Below are 20347 nucleotides of genomic sequence, written 5' to 3' on the forward strand. Positions count from 1 at the left end.
TATAGTGGTAAACTGTTTATCATCAAGCAAAAATGTCTTTGTACTTATTATGTTGAGAACTACTCGAACAAATAATATCATGATTTTTAAATTATACGATGATATTGATTTCACTCCAGTTCCTAGCTTATTAAAAATAATCACATTATGATCTTTTTTAATTGATAATGAGTAGTGCAGATCTGAGACCTAAAATTATTATTTCAGCATTTATCAATAATTTACTAGCAAGCCAAGAGTTTTTTGTATAAATTTTTAAATAGCTGTGCTAATAATTAAAAAGTAACACATAGTTTAAAATCCAACTTGTATTATAAAGATTGTTTGTGGTCTGGAACAAATTTTTACAATGAAATTTTGTTAAAGTTAATATTTGTTTTATAACAACTTCATTGATAAATTATATTATTAAAAACTTAATAAACTAGTTGTTTTAAAAGTCATATAACAAATATCTCTGTATATTGTGTAAAAGTATTAGTTAATAAAGTTAAAAATCTCAATTTATAAGCAATTCAGCTAAGGATTCAAGTTTAAAAGATAGTTGCACCATAAGCTGTATTTTTAAACTGCTTTATTTGTATTTAATTCAGTTATTTGAACGTAGTTAGTTACTAATTTACCGACAAATAAATTGTTTTAAAGACTTGACCGCCTACAAAAAATTAAGGTAATTATAAACTTATATAGAGTTAGAGCAGGGTTTCCCAAAGTGGGCCATGACAGATACTCAGGGAGCCACGAGCAGCAAAGGGGGAAGAGGGGGCCATGAGCAGTAAAGGAGCCACAGGGCGGCCATAACTTGAAACTTACACTAGATATTCTTGAGTTGCAGATGAAGAGCAGAAAAAAAAGGTCTTATGTGTATTTTATGGTAGTTTAGAAACTTACACTAGATATTCTTGAGTTGCAGACGAAGAGCAAAAAAAAAAAGTCTTTGGTGTTTTTTATCGTAGTTTATGAGTAATCTTGTTGAAGGGGGCCATTGCTTTTTCAGTTTCTTTTTAGGGGGCCATTTGCAAAAAAGTTTGGGATACCCTGAGTTTGAGTAAGTAGTTTATATACTAACAAAAAAATCCATTTACAATACTTATCAAGTTATAAGTTGAAAATTAAAACATTGATTAGATAAGATAAATGTATAATAGTAGAGATAAATTTATAGTTTCAGTATAAGTCTATTAAAAGCATAAACAAATTAATGTGCTTTTAATTGTGTCTTTGTGTATACTTAAGACAACATAATTACACTATCGTCTTTAACTATCTTAACTATACATCTTCTTTTTTTTCCAACTCTTTGATTGTTTAATTTTTTCTGCATCTTTATTTTTTCTAACTCGCAACTGTTTTATTTTCTTTTTTTTCAAACTCTGCTTTCTCAAACATGTTGTGACGTAGTGTAGTTTTTAAGCAGCAAAAATATTTTTAAAACTCTGTCTAAATACTCTAACATACACTGTTAAAAATTATCTTTGATGCGATTACGTTAAGGTTATAATTAAAGCTGCTCAACGTGGCTAATACAATGTTTTATTATATTTATCTTTACAAATTTAAAAAGCTTATATGTACAAACCAAGCCTAAACCACAAACAACATATTAATAATTATTCCACTGTAAGCTAAGGTTGAAATATAGTTTTATGATTACACTGTAAAACTTTTTTTTTGGAAAATTTCTTTATAACGTAGTGCTTCAAGTTAGAAGTTGTATAGTTTGATGATTTCTACATTAAAATATTTTGATAATCTTAATACAGTGTTTTTTTTTTTACAATGATGAACTATAATACTGTTATAGGCAGCCTTTTACAGCGTTGCCAAAAAGCCTGAAATACTGGAAAAACCTGGAATTTGAAAAAAAAACTGGAATTAAAACAAAAATCACAAAAAACTTGGATTTTTAACATAGTTGTAATGGATTGGTTATTTAGTAACATAATTATTTGCTCATAATTAAGTTGTAAACGTATAAAAAATACTGCATTTTGCAGAATTATGTTGAACAAATGCAAAGAAATACTTGTTTTTAAAAAGTTGTTTTAAAGATAAAAGTGTCTCGAAATATTTGCTTGATTGGATCTTGATCGCAGTTCGCTGATTCCTAATTAACCGTTTAAAATACATCACATCTGTTGAACTCATGTATTTCCTAAGTAATACTGAACTAGTATAATTTCAAGAGTATACTAGTAAAAATTTAATGAATTTATACTAGTATAATTTGAATTTTCGTATTTAATAAAAAGTTGCATTCTGAAGAGTCTATTGACGTCACCATGTAAAAACTAGCATAATTATTTTTTTGGAAATTGTACAATTTCTTAAACAACTAATTCGCTTTCCTTTCTTCGCTTCGTACAGTAGATTTATTTTGAAGTTGCATTTATGTAGCCAAGTATAAAATTATTAAAAGCATGACTACGGTATATGGCGCGCCATGAGAGGAGTCTTAGTAAATAGTAGATTGAGAACTTATTGACAGGGTTGCTTAAAAACCTGGAATTTTAAACAACTTTTACATTTCTTACTACATTTACAAGAAGAAAAATTTCGGTTTGACACAAAAATATATTGTATTGATAACATTCTTTCGTCATCATCCATTTTTTTTATTAAAAAAGACACATTTAAAGAAGGTTTAACGTGTTTCTTTAATGTAGGTATACTATTTTACACAGTTTTTTGCCTTAAATCTAATTTCAATCTAAAAATAGACCCTAAAACGTGTGATTTTAGAAACTTGGCGGAAATTTTAAAAACCTGGAGAAAATTTGCCGAAAATATTTGGCAACCTTGAATTGAAAGCATAAGTACACTTTTTAAATAACAATTACTTTGGTGCACTTAACTTTTGTTTTAGAACCTATTTTGCTTATAAATAATAAGGAATTTTCATATTTAGTTAAAAATTTTGGACTCTGAACAACTTAGTGACGTCACTTGTGGAACAATTGCATGAAAATATTTCAAAAAATTGTACAATTTTTTCACCATACAGCAATTTATGTTCGTCTTCTATCATGTATCCGAAAAACAAATTGGAAGCTACCCAAGAGTAGCTATACAACATACATTTCACTATTTTTACTAACGACCCTGCAAGCTTGATGCCATGCATTTATTAAGAGAGCAAATAATATTGAGCTCTTTTAATAACAAGTCTTTTATGTGCTTTAGTTTTCAGTATCTAGTTGTGCTTATCAAAAAGGAGTAACATTATGATTATTTTGAATTAATATCAATAGTGCAGATCTGTGACCTCAAATTAACTATTTTAGCACTAATCAGATCTATTACTAACAAGTCAAGAGTTTTTAATTCAGATTTTTTTGTACTAGTAATTCTATCAGAAACTTTATTATTGGTTTAGAGAAAATTTTAACAATGAAAAGTTTTTTGATTTAAAATGAAGTTTATCACAACTGCATGGATAAAATAAAATTTCAATGGCTAAATAAAGTAGTTTGTTTAAAAGTTATATATCATTTATCTGTTAGTTTTGTGTAAAAATGTTAATTAAGGAATCAATTTCATTCTTACAGGCACTTTTCTTAAATAAACTAAAAGCATAAATACACCATTAGCTGTATTGTCAAAATATCGACTGCTTAATGTGGTTATAATTTAAGTATTCTAACGCAGTTTATTACTAAAATACCAAAATATAAACGTTTCTAAAGACTTTAACCGCAAATTTTTTTTAAGGTGATCATAAACTTACTAAGAGCTAGATGAAGTAGTTTATATTTTACAAAAACGCCATTTATTTTCAAGCTTAAATGAAAAACGAAAACGTTAATCGTAAAGATAAGTAAATAATTACATTATAAATATTTTAAGAGCATAAGCAACTTAATGCGCTTTTAATTAAATTAAGGTATTTACCTTTGTGTACATTAATAACAACGTATATACTGCTTTTTAATTATCTTGACTCTACACATGCAATTTTTCCAACATGTTAAATTTTTTTTTTCAAACTGCAGTCTCAACTGCAATGTAGTTTTTATGCAGCTAAAACATTTTTTTTTTAAATTGTTCTTTACACATACACGTTCGCTGTAATTAATATTTAATAACGGTTGGTATTTGAAGCTACTTAATAGGGCTTATACACATTTGAAATATGAATATGATTTATAAAAGTTTACTCTTAAAAATACTTTTAATAACTCTTACGGAAGCAAATACGAGTATATTTAAAGCCTCTAATATTGTATTAAATATACTTTAAGTTTCAAGTTTTTTTACGATAATCTAATCTACAACATCAACGAAAAACAATGGATTGCAAACGTTTCGAAACTTCAAGTTTTAAAAAGACTGTGCTCACACATTCAAACTCTGCAGTCTCGCACGCGCAGTGACGCAACGTAGCTTTTGATTGAGAAAAGTATTATTTGAAGTTGTACTAAATTTTTATCCCAATAATGCCATTAACTATATATCTGAAGATTAAATTTGGGTTCAATTTAAAGTCACGGTATGTGGCTAATTTAGACAATAGAATAAGCGTAAATTTTACTTTTAAAAGTTTTATGAAGTAAACGAACTTGAATAATTGTTTTGTCTGTATTTAAAATTGGTAGTTTTACTATAAATTACAAAACGAAAGTTTTACTATAAATTACAAAACGAAATGAATTTGAAAGAATAAATTCATTATTTCTCCTCAAGTAGTTGAGATCTCTCTATTTGTTTTCTTAAAACCAAAACATATAATAAATTGGAAAACAGTTAAATTTTTTAAACATTTTAAACCTTTTTTTTTTTGTTTTACTGCGCACATGCATTCAAAATCTGCAGTCTCGCACGAACAGTGACGTAATATAGCTTTTGATTGAGAAAAGTGTTATTTGAAGTTGTACGAAAATTTAAGCATGTGCGTACAGTTAACACAGGTTTTTTCCAAACAGGTTCAAATTTAAAGCCACGATATGTGGCTAGTATTAAATAATTATGTAAACATAAATATTACAAATAAAAAGTTTAATGAAGCTAACTAATTTAAATAGTTGTGTTCGTATTTAAAGTTGGTGTTTTATACCATAAATTACAGCACTGTTATTAAGTTGTGACATTTTAAAGCATTTTTTAATATTATGTTACTTTCGTACCTTTTTCTAATATATTTCCGCAATATAATAAATTTAATTCTCGTTATATCATCTAGTATTCTTCCACAGTTCGTATTCGCCAAAACACACGAAGCTGCTTGCTTCAACTAACTTCAGTAAACATACATGAATAAAAATATAATTTAACTAACTTAATACTTTTACAGTATTATTTTCAGTTTGGACTAAAAACTTCTCGTTATAAACCAACTTATAATATTTATCTTATAACTTTATATTTATTTTACAGTCGGTTTCGCAAAATCACCAAAAACTTCTTTTTTTATAATAATTTTTAATATTTTATAACTTTTTATTTTTTTTTAGTTCGGATTCGCGAAAACACCAGAAAGTTCTTGTTTTAAAATCACTTTGATATTTTGTAAATATTTTACAATTTATTTTATTATTATTTAATTTTCAGTTTGGATTCGCGAAAACACCAGAAACTTCGTGCTTGTGGGTCGAAGGAGATGCCAGCGAAAGTTTTTTCAAAAAGTTTGTTTTTTTATTTTATTTTTGATAAATTTATGTTTAAAAACTTATTTATAATTATATGTTTCAATAAATTCAATTTATGAGTTTTTAGATTGAAAATTATTTTTATGTATTCAAAAAAATTTTCATTCAACATTTTAATATATGCCAGTAAAAGTTTATCTAAAAGTTTGTTTTTGTTTATTTTCAAATCCCTTTTTTAGTAAATATACTGTTTAAATTAAGAAGTTTCAAAAATTTTTTTTAAATTCAAATAATATTAAGCGCTTTTTTTAGGTAAGTGAAATTAAAAAAATTAAATATTAATATTTTTCAAAATTGGAGTTCGAAAAGTTAATGTGGTTGATAATTTTTTTGGTGTTTAAATTATTTACTTTTAATCAATTAAACTCAGAGCTATTTTGTTAACTCTTGCTGAAAGCAAATAAAATCCACTTAATTATTATAGTAATTAAATTTGCATTAGTAAAACAAAAATAACTTTTTACAACTGTTTAAGCTACTTCATTCAACATATGGTATAATTTATTTAAAAAAAAATAGTTTAAAATTTGTCATTATTTTCAATTGAATTAAGGCATCGAACTCATTTACTAAATTTGAGGCTAAAATTTGCAAACAAAAAATAATGGTTCTGCTGTAAGTAATAATAACTGTCTGTAATAATAACTGTGAATTAATCATTCTGACTTAAGTTAAAGATATTTAGAAAAATAAGATTAAAATTTTAGTTTTTTTAGTAGTTAAATGATATACTGAAAAGAAAACTTTGTTAAAAAAGAAATTTTAAAACTAGTACCCGTATTTTCACTCCCCTAGTATAGATAAAATATAATTGGCAAGACAGGTAAGTTAATCAAATATTATATGATATATTTAAATAATCTTTTTCACTCAGATTCAGAAAAAATAAGCACAGAAACCTTTTGTTAAAAAATGAATGAATTAAAAAAACATATTATTCACATATTTGGCATAATAGGCCCGTTAACTCGCAATGAGAAATTGCGTAAATCATTATTTTATAAATTTGCTGTAAACTACCACTAAATCCATTTTTTTAAAATCAATAAATAAATGACTTTTAATTGAATTTAAACAAACTTATTCTATTCTATTTCTGATTTTTTTAATTATTGTATTATTTATTGTTTTATATATTATATATTTTACATTTATTATATTGTATATTTATTAACTCGTTAAATATTAGCCGTTTAACTCGCAATGAGAAGTCGCAATGAGAAGTCGCATAAATCATTAAAATTTAATAATATAAATCTGCTGTAAACTATTACTAAATCCATTAATTTTTTTTAAACTCAATAAATAAATTTTTAATTTACCTAAATTTAAACAAACTTGTTAACAGATTCGGCAAGGTGGGCCCACTGACGCGCAACCAGAAGCTCCACCAATCGCTGGTGTTCTACGACAAATGCGAGCACGCCATTGGCGCGTACAGATCCATCCGGAATTCCCCGCACACGAAACTGAAAGTTGACTACGCGGACAGATTTCTGATAAAATATTTCGTTCAGATCATGAAGAGATCCGGTTTGTTATTCGTGTATTAAATTCTAAATGTAGTTTAATCGTGTTGATTAATATTAAATACTAAGCTGAGTCTAGTGCATATAAGTCTCACAATAAAAAAAAAATCAATCAACATTTTCATACTAACCACTAAATAGGTCTGATAAAATAACAACAGAAAGCAGGGTTGCCAAAATATCTGGAATTCTGAAAAAGTCTGTAAAAACCTAAAATTTGAAAACTTAAGCAAAAAAAAAAAATAAAAATCTGACATTTAAGCATTAAAAAAAACTATGATAAAACCTGGATTTTTAAACCATTTTCACATGTAAAGTAACAAAGTTTCGAATAAATACGAAAAATCTATAATATATAAAAGTATAATATAGTATAATTTTATCTCTTAACTAAAAAAGACTATGTTTTAAGTACCTTTACAGTATTTTTCCAATGTAATTATATTGACAGTTTTTAACCTTAAGTTTTGTTGTATACTAAAAATGGACCAAAAAACTTATTTATTAAAAACCTGAAAGAAGTTCAGGAACACTAGAAGAAATTTACTAATAAAACTTTGAAGGATAACACATATAAAAAAATCTTTTTATATTATGAATAATACTAAATATGATATTATAAACTATTATATTAACCAAATGTTTTTATTTTACTCACCAAATAGATTCAGTAAAATCTTCACTCAAAGGTCTTCTGTCGTACGATGCCGCCAGACTCATGAAACTTCTCAATTACCCTAGCAACGAAACCTACTCCCTGGTAACCGAGATCACGCTGGAACCGCCTCCCGTTGCTAAGGAGAAGAAGGAAAAGAGTAAGAAGGATGAGAAGAAGCGGGAGGGCAGGAAGGAAAAGAAAGATAAAAAAGTATGAGTTTAAATTCGTTTAATATGTTCTTTAATAGCTATAGTACAGAGGAATAAAATATCTAAAAAGAATAATATAAGGTATAGGAATTATATATATAATAAAAATATAAAGGCATTTAAATATTGACATTATTAATTAAATTACAGTTGATGTATTAATGTATTAAGTGTTAAACTACTTTTTAAGTTGAACAAATCTCAGAAAATTTTCCACCATGTTTTGAACGTTTTATTAAACCTCAATGTTAAAAGAAGATTTGATAAAAAAAAAATTGAAGTAATTTGCAATTTTGTAAATCAAGTATTTAACATTAATTTTACAATAAAATTAACAAGTTTGTTAATCATTAACAACTTTAATTCTTAATAAAAAAAACAAAATCAACTTTCCACAACTAAGTTACTATCGCATTAAAACATAGTATTTTCAGGATAAACCCAAACGTCTAGTCTAATTATTAACTTAACATAAAAATATATTAATATATAAAATATATTTAAAAAAATATTGAAATAACTTTATAATTTTCAGGATAAAACCAAACGTCTAGTCTAATTATTAACTTAACATAAAAGTATATTAATATATAAAATATATTTAAAAAAATATTAAAATAACTTTATAATTTTCAGGATAAAACCAAACGTCTAGTCTTATTATTAACTTAACATAAAGATATATTTATATAAAATATTTTTAAAAAAATATTGAAATAACTTTATAATTTTCAGGATAAAACCAAACGTCTAGTCTAATTATTAACTTAACATAAAAATATATTAATATATAAAATATATTTAAAAAAATATTGAAATAACTTTATAATTTTCAGGATAAAACCAAACGTCTAGTCTAATTATTAACTTAACATAAAAATATATTAATATATAAAATATATTTAAAAAAATATTGAAATAACTTTATAATTTTCAGGATAAAACCAAACGTCCACGCAGCGGCAGCAGAGAGTCGAAATCTGAAAAATCTTCACGGAGACACCAGAGAGAAATTGCACGGTTCGTTCTAGTTAATATTCGTCTTTTTTTTTACATAAAAGTTTAAGTGTAAACCACATAAAACAACACTTTTGTCTTAATTTTTGCATAATTTCTATCTGAACCTTAATTAATGTACTTTTATGTTCATTTCATGCCTTAGTAGTTTTAACCTTCAAACATCCCATAGAATGTAATTTTTGCATCCTAGTTCTAAAACATCGTAAAATTTGTTTCCTCTCCCCCTTATCAATTTACTCTTTGATCCATAACCAGTCTTTAGAAAAAGTTATAATGTTTCTTTGTTTCCTCAAAACAATCAGAATATTCTCGCAGGTCGGTAACTCCACCGGGGGGCGTCTACTTGGAAACGCCGCAGCTCGACGACCCGGTTCCCGTGGAAACCACCGAGGTCACGGATGACGTAATAATGGGAGACGAGACGCCCACTAGGGACGAAACTTCCGACCACATAATCAGTGAGTACGTGCCGAGGGGAAGTCAGCAGAAACCGAGGAAGAGTTCACAACATGTTAGTTTGATGATTATTTATATTTGTTATATTTTAAATAATTAAACTATATTGATAATATTAAATAAATACCTAGAAATTTTTACATAGAAAAGGCATATTAGTGGTTGGCTTTGAATAAATTTAGATTCCGAAGAAATGAGTTTTTTTATGTTTAAATAAAACTAATGGTAAAATTGTATAAAAGTTTTACGTATATTCTATTTTATAAACAAGTTTATGTTGAAACATTTAGTATTTAATTCTTTTCAGTCAGTTTTACAAATTCTTTATAAATTTATATAATCTTGTAATCAAAATTCTTCCAGCAGTACGAGGTACCGTTGTCAAGGAGCCCACTTTTAAGCGACGGTGAGGTCATAGAAGAAGTCGTTACGTCACAGTCGGGCAAGGAGAAAAAGAGCAAGAAGCGCAGGAACAAGGATGACGTCATCAGTGACGACAGGAAGAAGCTGAAGCTTGATGACGTCACAACGGTCGATGGCAGGGGAGAAAAGGTTCATCAGTCGGGCGGTAAGAAGAAGAGAAAGTTCAAGCTGCCTGAGAGTGAAAAGAAGAAAGTTGTTGAAGGTTTATATAACTTTATTTTATTTATTATATTTGAATATATTTAGACTGATGGTTTGCACAGGGTTGCCAAAAAACTGCAATCCTGGAAAAAACCTGTAATTTTACAATTTAGGCTAGAAAATCCTGGTAAAACCTGAAGTTTAAGAAGTTTCGAAAAAAACCTTGAATTTTGAACGAAAATCAGTAAAATATTAGATATTATATTTGAACATATTTAGGCTGATGGTTTGTATAAATGTTTGTATTTGATAAACTGATGTTATATCATAAGTAAATTTTTACCACCAAGCTGTTTTTCATTAATCAAATTTTTCTATTCTTAAGTTTTTTTTATATATTCAAAATAATTAACACTTTCAAGTGAACTTGGAAATTTTGCATTATTAATTGATAAGTGATCCAAAGTTCACTTGGCTTTGTTGGTATTGCTTGAAAGTTAAGTTGTTAATTTGAGTTATAAAAACCGTGTCCGCTTAAATTTTTATTTATTGCTCTCAGCAAAGGTACATTTTGTTATTAATTCAAGGCCTGTAAATGATCAAACTTACAGTTGATAAATTTCATGAATATTAACACAATTAATGTAAAGCTTTCGAAGCCATTTAGTTTAAGCCAATCAAGTATAACAAAGAAAAACTTTATCTTTGAGTCTTATTCAAAAAAAAAAAAACTAAAAAAAATGGACAAACAGTTTTAGCAAACAAAAAAGTGCTTAAAATACTTTAGGTATTTGCCTAGGAAATAACTTATTACCTTTGCACATTTATTGTAACTGTAAAAACTTAAGTTTTCAAGAAACTCACTGTAGTAGCTTGTTAAAATTGTTTGCTGTTTATAAATATACTAAAGATAAAAACTGGAATTATCAGAACTTTTACTGTGTGTTTTATGATTAAATGTTTGTAATGTTTGTTTTACGATTAGATTTATTGTTTGTTTGTTTAACGTGTTTACTACTGGTAATATATCACTTTGGTTTCCAGGAATTGTCTCATAAATTTTCATAAAACCAGTCATATATCTGAAAATTAATCGAAGTTTTCAAATTTATTAAAGTATCTTACAGACTTAAATAAGGGTTGATATTTGTCGTTCTACAGTTTAAACAAATATTAAATATCACTTAAAAAAATTGTAAAGGAAGTACTGATACACAGTTATAAGTATTTACAAATACAGTTATAAAAATATAATTATTAGTTTGTTTAAAATTGAAAAGTAACTAAACCATAAAAGTTAAGATACTAGATTGCTCAATTATCTTATTCAGTACACTCAAATCAAAAACTTAAACATACAAACTTATAAAAGACTTAAAAAACGCTATAAAGCAAAATTTACGTTACTTAAATACTAGAAAAACAACTATGATTTTGAAATTTACTTTTAATGTATGTAATGTAAAATTGCTGTTTATTTACTAACTAACACTTAACTAAGTTAGTTAATTAAATACTCTTTTACAACTATAACTTCTACTTAATAAGATTTTAAACTGTTTGTAATAAAATTATAAATGTTTTAAATTAATGTCGTTATAAGTTTATTAAAAAATAAAATTTACTTTGAATCTTTGTTATTTACTTTACACTCAATGTTAGTTTAAAGTTCTTAGTAAACAATTTATAATTAATAAAAAACAGTTTGATGTTCTTAAACTGTGTATAAGTATACAAAAAGTTATTTTAAAATCATTAATTGTATTAAAAGTAGCAACTAAAACTGTTACCTAATTTAATAAGTGTTGATAACATTTTGCATTTTAACTAATTTAGATAACTTTTCATATATAAATACACAAAAAATTAATACAATTTTTTTTTCAGAAAAATCCCCACCTCGGAGCAGCAAAAAGTCTTCGAAATCACAAAAATCCACGAAAAAACCGGAAACCCTCGAAGCCCACAAAGCGTCTCCTATGACGTCACAACCGCTGAAACCGGTCGACCGCGGCGAAAAATTCAAACCCGCGAAACCGGGAACCCCTAAAACTAACAAATTAAAATCTCCGGTGGAGCGCGCCAAACCGGTCGAGGAGTCGCTGGAGCGTAAAACGTGTCACGTGACCAAAACGAGAGAGGTTTGTAATGCGAGAGAAGCGGAGGAAAGAAGTTTTGAGAAGAAGGCCGCCGGCGATCCTGCAAAGAAGCCGAAAGGTGAGAAAAAAAGTTGAAAGTTTTTCAGAAAAAAATAAAGTTTTTCAGAAAATGTTTTATTCAGACTTTATGAGTCTTTCGAGCGTAACTATAAATTTGAGTTAGATATTTTTATTTTAAATTTATTATAAACTATTAAAATAACTTACGTTTTAAAAATTGATGTTTATTAAGTGTTTTTTGATAACAGAAAACCTTATTTCATATAGAAAAAATATTTTTTTTTGACAGAGCTTTTATTACCTACATATATATTTTTTTCAGATTCTATAGATTTTTACATTTTAATTATTATTTTGTATACAATGTTAGCAGTAAGGACGTCTTCATCAGGCCAGCAGCAGAAATTTCAAACAGAAAACAAAATAAACAGTAGAGAGGTTAAAGAAGTTAAAAAGGAAAATAAAAAAGAACAGCAAGTAAAACAACAACACAGGAAAAATTCCGAATCGAAAAGGTTGGTTTTTTCGATTGTTTTTAATCGGTTGTTTACTGGTTTTTGTGCTTTTGGTTGGCCGGTAGAGTTGTTGATTTATTTTGAAAACTGTTTGTTACGCTGTTGTTAAGAATTATATTTTTTTTTCCTTTAAAGAAGTGTTGCAGTTTCGAAAAAAATGTTAATGTGCATAGATTGTAGTAATTTTTTATTAAAACTAAATATATTATATATCAAAAGTAATTTTTAAACATTTTAAACTACTTTTTACTTTATTAAGTAAAAGTTCCTATCACTTGTTGTTTGTTTTGATTTGCGTCAATCACTTAACTAGTTGTTCGTTGTTTGAAAAATAACAAAAACAAGATTGACAAATTAACTAATTATATGAAACAATGTCAGTGTTATTATTAATTATATAAGTTTTATAATAACTAGAAAGAAAATTTCATATGTTTATGGTTAGATAGAAACAAGTTGTTTTTAGACAAGTCTTGTTTTAAAACTTAAAACATAGTATTTTGTTTTTGTTCTGTTTTGTTTTTAAGTTGGTTTTTATTCATTTGGCAAGTAAGACTAGTTTTCCATTCAAAAAAGTTTGGCAGCTTTGTCTTTTAACTGTTAAAAAGGCAGACTGTTAAATAAATATATAATTTATTTAGCTGGCTTTGTTAGACATAGCAAAACATTTAAAAATAAGTTAGTTTGTTTTTATATAGTTCATCAAAAAACATTCAAAATCAGCTCTGTTTCTGTTTTTTAAAATTGTTTTGCCCATATAAAATTATGAAGAAAATCAATTTTCCGTGCAACTTCTAAACAAAAAGTAGAGTTTGAGTTTTTTTCATGGGTTTTTTGGGATAAATGTTTTGTTATGAAAAAATATATGAATTAAAACAGATATTAAAATTGACAGGTTGGAATTAATATTTTGCCTTTGTTTAAAAATCGTCTAATACGAAGTTAATAAATAGTAAAAGGTAAAAGAAAATACAATATTTTTTATTAGTTTTTTAAAATCTAAATAAGGAACTTGTTTTGTACAAATTTTCATTTGAATGAATTAATATTTAAATAAAACGCTGAGTTTAGGCGAACATTTATGAACAACTACTGGCTTTGGTGAAGGAAATTTTTCTTTATTTGAAGTTCTTTGTTGAGTCATAAAGTCGTAATTCGATAAAAGTTTTCTTTTGCTCATGAGTGAAAAAGCTTTGTACGAACTTCTACATAATAATTATTGCAGAAAATAAAGAAATTGAATTGTTCTTTGTTTGGTTTTTTCTATAAAATTAAAAATCTAAAAAGCTTGTGTTTTTTTTTATGGCAATAGTTTTTGTAAAAACTTATAATTTGTTAAATAAAAACTTAAGTAAAATTGTTCTTTGTTAAGTTTTTGATATAAAGCAATCCTGTTTTGTGGCAACGTATAAAAGTTCTAAAGGTTTTCGTACTTGAATTTGAAAACATGAAATAATTCTTTGTTGAAAAGTTTCATGAAAAAAGTCTTTGAAAGTACTGTATTTTTTGTTTGGCCACAAATATAAAAAATAAACAAAGAGCACTTTTATTAAAGATACTTATTTTTAAAATAAAAAGTTCCTTGATAAAACAAGTATAAGAAGCTTTTGTTTGTGGTGCTTGTTGAAAGTTTTAATTTAATTTCAGCATCTGAATTAAAGCTGTGATTTTTGAAAAAAAAACTACTTATTAGAAGTTTTAAGTTTATAAAAAAAATTAGTCCAGCCAGGTATAATCAAAAAATAAGAAAAGTTTGCAAAATCAAGTTTCACCACAAAAACATTACAATAAGTTTTTCTGGTTATGGTATTGCACAAATGTTTTTACGTAAAATAAATTAATTTTACTTGCGGCCTATAAACGTGCTTTATATTAATTTGATTTATTTTTTTGTTTAAAAAATATTATTTCTAAACCAACTTTTGTGATTAGAAACTTGATTTCAATCCGATAATTTATTTTAAACTTACAGAAAAAACAAATTTAGTACTGAGTAAAATTCAAACATACATTTTCCTCTTTATTTTCATAACATGTATAGAGTACTTGAAGCTTTGTGTAGGTATAAATAGCTCGAATTTTTTCGGTCAATATTTTTGATTTTTTACCAAAATTGCATCGGATTAAGTTGTTGTTGAAATACCACTAAACATGCATAAATTTAACTTAAAATACTTTGCAAATATGAAATTGTAAATGCCAGTAAGATTACTGTAAATAACCTTTTTATCAAAAATGGTTACTTTTAGTATGTTATCAACAGTGTTATTATTAAAGTTGTACTAAACTTTTTTACTTCAAAACAATCGAAAAAAAAAAGAAAAAATGTTGCAAATAATTAATATTTAATTATTAAATAACATTTGTTAATTAAATTGTTCCAATAATTTCAATCATGAGAACAATATGATTTTTATAAAACTTATTTGTCATTTACACTTAGTTATCATTAAAATTTTTTTAGGTCAAAATTGTCTATAAAATAAAGCATGTTGTGTTGAAATTTATACAGTTGTGTATTGCATTTATGTATTCTTGAAATATTTTATTGATTTAATAACTTGATGAAAAAACTAATAACAAAAACATTGTTCATTTTATCAGAAATCACTTTATTTTAAACTCAATTATCTACATTTGCTTTGTTCAGTGATTAGTGGTATCATTTGAACAACTTTTAAGTTATTTATTATGTTTTAAGTTATTAATTATGTTATGTTGTAACTTTATACTTTTGTGTGTTTCATTAATTTGCTTTAATTTTTTTTTTTCATAAGCTATAAGCATTTAACTATTGTACTTTGATTTTTTTTATTAGTTTCGTGTATTAAAACGGCATAAAAAGTATTTTTTTAAGGGTTTTTAAATATAATATTTTTAATTTAAGTTTAAACTTCCGTAAACAATAACAATAAAAGTTTAATACACCACAAAATAAAAGTTAAAAAGAATAACATTTTATACCAATTGTGTAGTTTATGAATTTATTTCAATTTTATTTTTTATTAAGTTTTTTTCGTAACTGGTTTCAGTTTGATTTGCTAAAAGTTATTTTAACACAAAAGTATTAAGAAAACTGTTCTTTAAAATATATGCTACTTTTAAACCTAATTATGTAAGCTCATAAAAAGACTGAAATACCAGAAAAAAATTATTTTAAAACATTACATCATTACACACTCGAATATACTTGAACTCTCTTGAATGTTTGTGAACATTTTCACGCTGAATTATTAAAAAAAAACTTAAAAGAAATTATGATAAGTTGAAATAAATTATAAAAAATAACTTTCAAGCAAGTTGTAATTTGTAAACTTTCAACGTAATTAACCGTATCTGCACTAATGGCTTAATTAGCCTTTAGAAACTATTCAAAATTGATTTATTAAAAAATTATAAAAATTTGTTTTAGTTGCAGATATTTTTTACTTGATCTCTTTTGCAAAAACCAGAAGTCTCTGCATTCAAAATTGATATTTCATGGAAATTTGTCCATAGCTTTTTGTGGTTTTTAAAATATTTTTGAGTTCTTCCTTAGTATATGTTCTTTTAGTTAATTGAAATTTTAGATCCTACAGTTTCTAGTTAACGTTTAAATTTTATGATTAGAAAAAAATGTTTTTGTTATTAAGTTATCAATTATAAAACATAAAAATAATGTTATTATCACTTCATATATTTATTCAACTTGATGTTTTTGTAAAACATTATTCATAAACTAGTTTACCATGTGTTATTAATTTTATTTAACTAAGTTTATTAAAAAACAAATATCAATAACAAATATGGTTTGAATTACTTTTAAAACAAGCAAAATTTTTAAAAAACTCATTTCGAAACGCTAGTAAGTAGTTAAATGCTATCAAAACTCCTTAAATTAAAACTGGAATGTCTAAAATTATCTATAATTAACTCATAATTAATAAGTAATATTGCTAAAAAATTGTTGTCAAGTAAACCTGTTTTATATTTGTAATGCAAAACACTGATGAACTCACTTTTGAGACGCTAGTAAGTGTATAAGTGCTTCAGCAAAATTTCAGTACCAAATAATTTATATCCTGGCGAGTAACCTCAAGCCTGACTAATGACAGAATAATTTCAGAGCTCTCGAATTTAAAATACAAAAATGCAGTTTAATATAAACATCTTATAGCCAATTAAAAAATGTTCCTGCACTTTCACTGAAAAATCTGTGAACTCAGTTATAGACGCTAGTAAGCATTTAGTTGAAAATTTTCAGCACTTTAAATCTCTTCTGGCAAAATACCTCAAGCCTGACTAATGGCAGAATAATTTCAGAGCAAAATCGAAGTTTGCAGATTGCAGCACGCATATTTGATTGCAGCAGCTTTTTGCAGTCGAAAATTTATTGTGCCATCGGTGATGTCTGGTGGGAAAAAGTCTGATTATTTTGTTTACGTTTTATTTCACTCCCCCGTTAGTAAAAACAAAAGCAGCTAGTTTTGTTATTATTACAAAAAAGTGTTTTTTAGTTAAGGAAGGTATATTTGTTTAGTTTAGTGAATCTTAAACATTTGTCCCATTATTATAACGAAAATTATTTATTTACGATTGCTTTCGTTTTTAAATTTGTTTTTCATCTTAACATGTTTTCAAACAGTCTTAGAATTTAGTATAAAAAAGGGGTTGTTTAAATTAGATTTAAATAACAGCAGCTGTTATTGTTTATGTTTGTTGCTGGTTTTATTTATAATGAAAACATATGTAATGGTTACAAACAATGCTTTTGTTCAGCTACTGAATTACATCAATTAATGATTTTTTTCAAACTAATACTCTATTAAATTTTATTTTTCACTCACTCCCCTTATTAATTTCCCTTACCTCTGGTATCCAAATAGATAAGCTAGTTAAAGTCTTATTATTATTATCAGAAGAAAGTTTCTCTATTCTTACAAGCAAGAAAAAACACATAAAATACGCTTTTAATGATGTTGTTCAAATTACGTTTTTCTGTTTGTATATATATTTTTCTTTTTCTTCTTTACTTGATTATTATCTACCAGAGTACACTCTCTTTTATGAAACTTTCTAACAAACAAAAGTATACTTTTTTGTAAAGTAATTTAACTTACTATGTCTATACCTTTGTAGGTTATAGGACAAAAACTTTAGTTTCTTTTTCGGTAACAAAAAGAGGTTTTTTTAACAAAAAAGTTATCTAAGTCTACTATTTAAACTAAAACATATATATTTCCCACAGAAATAATATAGGTGTGCTTTGTTAATATATTTTTAAGTACACTGTCTGTTAATCACTGTAGTATATTACAAAAAGGTATGGTTGTTCAAGTTTATAAATAAATTTGTTAGCAAACAGTCTTAATTTAAATATGTTTTCTTTTTTGGATATCTAGCTGCAGTTTATATGTTTGGTGTGTAAATAAATGAATATTTTCTTTTTGTTTTTAGTCTTTCTTGTGTATAAGTTCCAGATCTATATTATTTATTTTTTTGTTGCAAATAGTTTTGCAAAAAAACATTTTGTATTAAAGTAATTTGTTTTATACTATTTTTAGGCATTAAAAAACAATCAAAAATGAAATAGTCTGTTATTGGTATTTTTTGGCCTTGCATTTTCAATTTTAAAACTATACCTTGTATAGTACGTCACTGAAAAAGTTTTTAGACTTCCCTAAAAGAACTATCTTAATTAATGCATTTAATTCACAAGAAATGAGTGTAAAATAAAGTTTTTGTAATTAGCTTGTTCTTTATAACTCTTCCGATGTAACGAGCATAATGATTTAAATTTAAATATTTTTGTTAGTTTTTGGTTTTATTTCTTTTTTCTTTGAAATAAAAAAAAAATTAACTGTATCGTATAGCTACGTCAATATTAAAAATAAAATATTTTTATTTTCTCTAAATTATCTTTAAGCTTTAAATTTAATATGAAATTGATTGTTTTATATCAAATTGAAATTGCAGCTGATAGCTTGTTTCTGCGTTTATCAAAAACATTTTCGTTTGAAATTAAATTTCAACGACAGCTCTATCTGTTACTTAAGTAAAATTAATGACGGCATCTAATTTGATGTTTAAAAATTCTTTTAATACATTTATCAAAATTTAAAATGTCTTGTTCTTTATTCTAAAGACGCGTCTATTATTTCTGTTTTTTTACTTTTTTTTTTATTTACATCATTTTTTTCAGTAAAAAGATGTTTTTGATAAATTATTTATTTGTTTCCGGACATAAGTTGTGGTAAGTAAATTTATTTCTCGTAAAACAAAAAAAAAATCCAGTAATTTAATAAAGTCTGTTGTTCAGTTGCAGCTGTTAAAATGTTTATTAAATTCTTTTTAAAATAATTTTCTAAAAATGTTTATTTAATTATTTTATAAAATACTTTGGTGAAAATTCTCATTTAACCTTTTCCAATCCAATATATAGTAAAATCGTTTCAATAGTTTAGTTTTAATAATATTTTGCCAAGATTAAAAGTATGCTATATATATATAAATTCTTCGAAAAAAAAGTGTTTTAATTACCAATGGTCAAAAATGTTATTACATCTTTAACACATATTTGGCTTTTATTTGCCGATATTGTTTAGGTTTAAAGAAGTTTGCCAATCAAAACTTCAATCGCCTAATGGTTTACTGTAAAAACAAAATAAAATAATAATGACTATTTCAATCAAAAAATTACAAACAAAACAACCAATTAAATAAACAACTGTCAGTATTAAACAAGTATATTAGATTTTAGATGAAAATCAAGTAATACTATTAGCATATAAGGTTTTTGATGCAAATCACCAATAAAACGTTCAATCACTCAGATGTATTGCCGGTGAACAAGTGAATTGTGAAAACTTTTTCCGTCATGCATGGTTGCAAACTGTTGTTACGTCATAAAACTTTCTGTGTTCTCACAAATGTTTTTTGTTTCAAATTTTTTCTCTGCGTCCTTATAAGGAGCTGAGTGGTTTGACCAAAGAAAAATTTTGTTATTGATAATAACAACTCTGTTAAAATAATTTGTGTGTTTTGTATCACTTTGTTTATTGTCTTTTTTACACAATGTGTTTAGCCTTATAAGGTTCTCTTTCTTGCTTGTTTGTTATTTCTGCACTCATGTAAAATGATCTATGCTGTTTATGCTCATATTTACTTATATTTTTATGCCAGTCTTTTGATATTGGTAATATGATTGACATTTTAATTATAAAAATAATTATCTTAATCTTCTGAGTTCCTTCTAAATAATCCTCAATAAACTGGTCTTATTTAAGAGACTTATCACACATTATTGACCAGTAATTTCACTGGATTATCTGCAGCTTAGAGAGGATTAAACTTTACGACGATTAGAGGGGATTCTTTTGATCTTATTGCAGAAAGTTATAATTTAATACAAGTCTTAATTCTAGATGCATATTCTCCTCAATCAAAAAACGTCAATTTATTACTTCAAGTTATGAAACCAATCTTATACTCTTGGTATGCTGCGAAAATTTTGCTTAACTTGAAACTTGCTTAAAAAATTTGCCTGTATCAGTGTCAGCATAAGAACTGAGGAAGTTGTAATGTAAAAATTGTTGCACAGAAAAAATTAGCTT

The 20347-nt window shown here is 25.8% G+C and overlaps 1 protein-coding gene across 6 annotated transcripts in view; it reads left to right on the forward strand.

The window, feature by feature from the left end:
* Positions 1–20347, forward strand: part of LOC145843305 (uncharacterized) — a 116760-nt gene that overhangs the window by 55769 nt on the left and 40644 nt on the right. For 4 of the 6 annotated variants that reach the window (XM_082950802.1, XM_082950950.1, XM_082950958.1 and 1 more), the window contains 8 exons: positions 5548–5621; positions 6994–7178; positions 7864–8042; positions 8979–9061; positions 9377–9572; positions 9881–10142; positions 11969–12298; positions 12611–12755. In XM_082950802.1, coding sequence (XP_082806928.1) covers positions 5548–5621; positions 6994–7178; positions 7864–8042; positions 8979–9061; positions 9377–9572; positions 9881–10142; positions 11969–12298; positions 12611–12755 — 1454 coding nt within the window. The remainder of the gene's footprint in view (positions 1–5547; positions 5622–6993; positions 7179–7863; positions 8043–8978; positions 9062–9376; positions 9573–9880; positions 10143–11968; positions 12299–12610; positions 12756–20347) is intronic. The other 2 variants (XM_082950872.1, XM_082950942.1) reach the window with 2 other exon arrangements.

This window comes from Thalia democratica, chromosome 1 (assembly GCF_965202585.1).
Source record: "Thalia democratica chromosome 1, ktThaDemo2.hap1.1, whole genome shotgun sequence".
Classification (NCBI taxonomy): domain Eukaryota; kingdom Metazoa; phylum Chordata; class Thaliacea; order Salpida; family Salpidae; genus Thalia; species Thalia democratica.